The sequence below is a fragment of the Dendropsophus ebraccatus genome, chromosome 13 (assembly GCF_027789765.1).
Source record: "Dendropsophus ebraccatus isolate aDenEbr1 chromosome 13, aDenEbr1.pat, whole genome shotgun sequence".
In the NCBI taxonomy this organism is placed as follows: domain Eukaryota; kingdom Metazoa; phylum Chordata; class Amphibia; order Anura; family Hylidae; genus Dendropsophus; species Dendropsophus ebraccatus.
The window spans coordinates 82,580,459-82,586,279 of NC_091466.1; the positions used below are offsets into that span (position 1 = coordinate 82,580,459).

Sequence of the window (5,821 nt, forward strand, 5' to 3'; positions counted from 1 at the left end):
CCGACCTCCATCACATGTATTATACCGCTCCCCGACCCCCATCACATGTATTATACCGCTCCCCGACCCCCATCACATGTATTATACCGCTCCCCGACCTCCATCACATGTATTATACCGCTCCCCGACCCCCATCACATGTATTATACCGCTCCCCGACCTCCATCACACGTATTATACCGCTCCCCGACCTCCATCACATGTATTATACCGCTCCTCGACCTCCATCACATGTATTATACCGCTCCCCGACCCCCATCACATGTATTATACCGCTCCCCGACCTCCATCACATGTATTATACCGCTCCCCGACCTCCATCACATGTATTATACCGCTCCCCGACCTCCATCACACAGATAATACCGCTCCCCGACCTCCATCACATGTATTATACCGCTCCCCGACCCCCATCACATGTATTATACCGCTCCCCGACCTCCATCACATGTATTATACCGCTCCCCGACCTCCATCACATGTATTATACCGCTCCCCGACCTCCATCACACAGATAATACTGCTCCCCGACCTCCATCACACGGATAATACCGCTCCCCGACCCTCCATCACACGTATTATACCGCTCCCCGACCCTCCATCACACGTATTATACCGCTCCCCGACCTCCATCACACGTATTATACCGCTCCCCGACCTCCATCACACGTATTATACCGCTCCCCGACCTCCATCACATGTATAATACTGCTCCCCGACCTCCATCACATGTAATATACCGCTCCCCGACCTCCATCACACGTATTATACCGCTCCCCGACCTCCATCACACGTATTATACCGCTCCCCGACCTCCATCACATGTATAATACTGCTCCCCGACTCTCATCACCCACCTGAACAGACAACACAAGACTCTCCACCCACTTATTTGTTTAATGTGAAAAATATGTATCCAAAATGTACAGCAGGGTCTGCAGAGCATTGCACACAGAGGGGCCACACTGTGGGGCCCAGGGGATCACAGACCTAGGTGTTCAAACCCAAGAGCGGCTGTGGGGGAAAACAGTCCTACAAGGAAATTCCATTGACTCCCTGCAGGAGGCGCCACTGCTCACTCTATCAGCTTCTTGGCCTTGAAGAATCGTCGGAGATAGAAGACCTGCCAGGTGGCCAGCCCCATCAGACAGCACATGGAGAAGATGCTGAAGTACAGCACGCGCACATTGGTGGACTCTGTAAGAGACAAGAGCGTCAAACGGGCGGAGCACGGTATGCAGCCAAGGGTCATGGGGGCGGGGAGCATGGTACACAGCCAGAGGATCACGGGAAGGGAGGGAGGAGCAGTGCGGGGGCAGGAGGTGAGGACTCGGCGCAGGAGCACAGTGCGGGGGCGGGAGGTGAGGACCGGGAGCACAGTTCGGGGCGAGAGGGCTCGGCACAGGAGCACAGTTCAGGGCCGCACCATTTGTGTCTCTCATCTCTTCTTCTCTCTTCTTCATGTAGGCGCAGTCATTGACAATGGACTCTGACAGGGGGCGGAGCACGGTATGCAGCCAAGGGTCATGGGGGCGGGGAGCACAGTACACAGCCAAAGGGTCACGGGAAGGGAGGGAGGAGCAGTGCGGGGGCAGGAGGTGAGGGCTCGGCGCAGGAGCGCAGTTGGGGGGCCGGAGGGCTCGGCGCAGGAGCGCAGTTGGGGGGCCGGAGGGCTCGGCGCAGGAGCGCAGTTGGGGGGCCGGAGGGCTCGGCGCAGGAGCGCAGTTGGGGGGCCGGAGGGCTCGGCGCAGGAGCGCAGTTGGGGGGCCGGAGGGCTCGGCGCAGGAGCGCAGTTGGGGGGCCGGAGGGCTCGGCGCAGGAGCGCAGTTGGGGGGGCCGGAGGGCTCGGCGCAGGAGCGCAGTTGGGGGGCCGGAGGGCTCGGCGCAGGAGCGCAGTTGGGGGGCCGGAGGGCTCGGCGCAGGAGCGCAGTTGGGGGGCCGGAGGGCTCGGCGCAGGAGCGCAGTTGGGGGGCCGGAGGGCTCGGCGCAGGAGCGCAGTTGGGGGGGCCGGAGGGCTCGGCGCAGGAGCGCAGTTGGGGGGCCGGAGGGCTCGGCGCAGGAGCGCAGTTGGGGGGGCCGGAGGGCTCGGCGCAGGAGCGCAGTTGGGGGGCCGGAGGGCTCGGCGCAGGAGCGCAGTTGGGGGGCGGGAGGGCTCGGCGCAGGAGCGCAGTTGGGGGGCCGGAGGGCTCGGCGCAGGAGCGCAGTTGGGGGGCCGGAGGGCTCGGCGCAGGAGCGCAGTTGGGGGGCCGGAGGGCTCGGCGCAGGAGCGCAGTTGGGGGGCCGGAGGGCTCGGCGCAGGAGCGCAGTTGGGGGGGCCGGAGGGCTCGGCGCAGGAGCGCAGTTGGGGGGGGCCGGAGGGCTCGGCGCAGGAGCGCAGTTGGGGGGCCGGAGGGCTCGGCGCAGGAGCGCAGTTGGGGGGCCGGAGGGCTCGGCGCAGGAGCGCAGTTGGGGGCCGGAGGGCTCGGCGCAGGAGCACAGTTGGGGGCCTCACCATTTGTGTCTCTCATCTCTTCTTCTCTCTTCTTCATGTAGGCGAAGTCATTGACAATGGACTCTGACAGATCTTCCAGACGCCGCAGCTCCACCTCCAGGGGTTTCAGCTTCTCCACCTTAGCGATCTAGACAGAAATTCATGTGAGGATGACCACATGGAGCCGTACCCCACCAGAGCTACCCCCCCCCCCCCAGCCTCCATCTTACCTCCTCATAGTTCTTGGCCTCCACTCCATGTTTCATGTTCAGAACCACCATCTGGTCTGGGGCGCGTCCAGCACCTAAAAACAAAGGAGAAATCATGTGTCGCCCCACTGCCCCCCAATCTCCCCACCGCCCCCTCTCCCCACACTGCTGCCCCACCGCCCCCTCTCCCCACACTGCTGCCCCACCGCCCCCTCTCCCCACACTGCTGCCCCACCGCCCCCTCTCCCCACACTACTTCCCCACCGCCCCCTCTCCCCACACTGCTGCCCCACCGCCCCCTCTCCCCACCGCCCCCTCTCCCCACACTGCTGCCCCACCGCCCCCTCTCCCCACCGCCCCCTCTCCCCACACTGCTGCCCCACCGCCCCCTCTCCCCACCGCCCCCTCTCCCCACACTGCTGCCCCACCGCCCCCTCTCCCCACATCTCCCCACCGCCCCCTCTCCCCACACTGCTGCCCCACCGCCCCCTCTCCCCACACTGCTGCCCCACCGCCCCCTCTCCCCACATCTCCCCACCGCCCCCTCTCCCCACACTGCTGCCCCACCGCCCCCTCTCCCCACACTGCTGCCCCACCGCCCCCTCTCCCCACACTGCTGCCCCACCGCCCCCTCTCCCCACACTGCTGCCCCACCGCCCCCTCTCCCCACACTGCTGCCCCACCGCCCCCTCTCCCCACACTGCTGCCCCACCGCCCCCTCTCCCACACTGCTGCCCCACCGCCCCCTCTCCCCACACTGCTGCCCCACCGCCCCCTCTCCCCACACTGCTGCCCCACCGCCCCCTCTCCCCACCACCCTCTCTCCCCACACTGCTGCCCCACCACCCCTCTCACCCCATTTCCCCACCCCTCCCCCAATCTCCCCACCGCCCCCTCTCCTTCCATCTCCCCCTTTCCCCACCCCTCCCCCATCTCCCCACCTGCAGGGTGTTTGCTCTCGAAGCAAACTTCAAACATGTCGTACTCCTCGGTGGTGAAAGCGAACTTCCCCTTGGTGGCATCTTCCTTGGAGTAGAGGATGTGGCTGGAGGAGTCTGTGATCTACAAGTGAGTAACAGCAGTCATGTGACATGTGCAGACCCCGCCCCCCCAGAAACCTAACGGGGGAACATCCCCCCACCCCCAACGAGCCCTGCCCCCCACATTACTAGTCCCCCCTCCCTGTCTTTCCCCCAGGCCCTCTCCCCCCCCCCCAGTCTCCCCCCCCAGTCTCCCCCCCCAGTCTCCTCCCCCCCCAGTCTCCCCTCCCCCTCCCTGTCTCCCCTGCCACCCCTCCCAGTCTCCCCTGCCCCCCCCCAGGTTTCACCCAGGTCTCACCCCCGCCCCCACCCCCCCCCCCACCCAGGTCTCACCCCCGCCCCCACCCCCAGCCCCCCCACCCAGGTCTCACCCCCGCCCCCACCCACCCCGGTCTCACCCCCGCCCACCCAGGTCTCACCCCCGCCCCCACCCCCCTCCCCCACCCAGGTCTCACCCCCGCCCCCCCACCCAGGTCTCACCCCCGCCCCCACCCAGGTCTCACCCCCGCCCCCCCACCCAGGTCTCACCCCCGCCCCCCCCCCCAGGTCTCACCCCCGCCCCCCCCCCAGGTCTCACCCCCGCCCCCCCCCCCCCACGTCTCACCCCCGCCCCCCCCCCCCCCACGTCTCACCCCCGCCCCCCCCCCCACGTCTCACCCCCGCCCCCCCCCCCACGTCTCACCCCCGCCCCCCCCCCCCACCCAGGTCTCACCCCCGCCCCCCCCCCCCACCCAGGTCTCACCCCCGCCCCCCCCCCCCAGTCTCCCCTCCCCCAGTCTCCCCTCCCCCCCCCCCCCAGTCTCCCCTCCCCCCCCCCCAGTCTCCCCTCCCCCCCAGTCTCCCCTCCCCCCCAGTCTCCCTCCCCCCCCCCCCAGTCTCCCCTCCCCCCCCCCCAGTCTCCCCTCCCCCCCCCCCCAGTCCTCCCCTCCCCCCCCCCCAGTCTCCCCTCCCCCAGTCTCCCCTCCCCCTCCCCAGTCTCCCCTCCCCCTCCCCAGTCTCCCCTCCCCCTCCCAGTCTCCCCTCCCCCTCCCAGTCTCCCCTCCCCCCGGTCTCTTGCCCCCGGTCTCCCCCTCTCTCACCTTCAGGCGGACCTGGCCCTGGCCGTGCGGCTCGGATACGTCGTAGTCCCCGGTGACGAGCACGTCCTTGTGGATCTCCTCCCGCAGACACTTGCGGCCATTGGGCGGCAGCTGGAAGGAGATGGGCCGCACGGAGCCGCAGAACAGCAGCGGGAGGAGCAGCGCTACAGACAGCCGGGCAGCCATAGGGACAGCGGATCCGAGCACTCACTGCCCCCTGGCGGCCGACACCAACACAACTCTCTGAGGTGGCAGCCGATAATTGGCCGAACAACGTCACGTGACAGAAAAGGAGAGAAGATCGAACTTCCGCCATATTTCTACAGACCAATTTAGGACTAAGGCATGATGGGAATTGTAGTATTACAACTCTTGAAGGGTCGAATTGTCACAAATGATCACGTGATCGATTGTGCTCACGTGACCACCACATCTTATCGAACAGCTGGTTAAACGTGGGGATAAAGAAGGCACGTGACTAGCCCTGAGGAACCGCCCACCACAGCGCTAAGCGGGCCTACAGCTGCTGCTCCAATCTATCACTGCCTCCTAGTGGTGGACTGCGGTATATATGGTAGGAGATCTATACCCTGTGTTATATACAGAGATCTATACCCTGTGTTATATACAGAGATCTATACCCTGTGTTATATACAGAGGAGATCTATACCCTGTGTTATATACAGAGATCTATACCCTGTGTTATATACAGAGGAGATCTATACCCTGTGTTATATACAGAGGAGATCTATACCCTGTGTTATATACAGAGGAGATCTATACCCTGTGTTATATACAGAGATCTATACCCTGTGTTATATACAGAGATCTATACCCTGTGTTATATACAGAGGAGATCTATACCCTGTGCTATATACAGAGATCTATACCCTGTGTTATATACAGAGATCTATACCCTGTGTTATATACAGAGGAGATCTATACCCTGTGTTATATACAGAGATCTATACCCTGTGTTATATACAGAGGAGATCTATACCCTGTGTTATATACAGAGATCTA

General features: G+C 64.2%; 1 protein-coding gene across 1 annotated transcript; it reads right to left on the reverse strand.

Annotated features, from left to right (window-relative positions):
• Positions 1 to 877: 877 nt before the first annotated feature.
• TMED10 (transmembrane p24 trafficking protein 10) lies at positions 878 to 5,026 on the reverse strand. The gene is made up of 5 exons (XM_069949859.1): positions 4,799 to 5,026; positions 3,621 to 3,741; positions 2,701 to 2,774; positions 2,492 to 2,618; positions 878 to 1,197 (listed from the first exon to the last, which is right to left on the reverse strand). Exons 1-5 carry the CDS (start codon positions 4,982 to 4,984, stop codon positions 1,076 to 1,078), a joined length of 630 nt encoding a protein of 209 aa, XP_069805960.1. The 5' UTR covers positions 4,985 to 5,026; the 3' UTR covers positions 878 to 1,075.
• Positions 5,027 to 5,821: the final 795 nt, after the last annotated feature.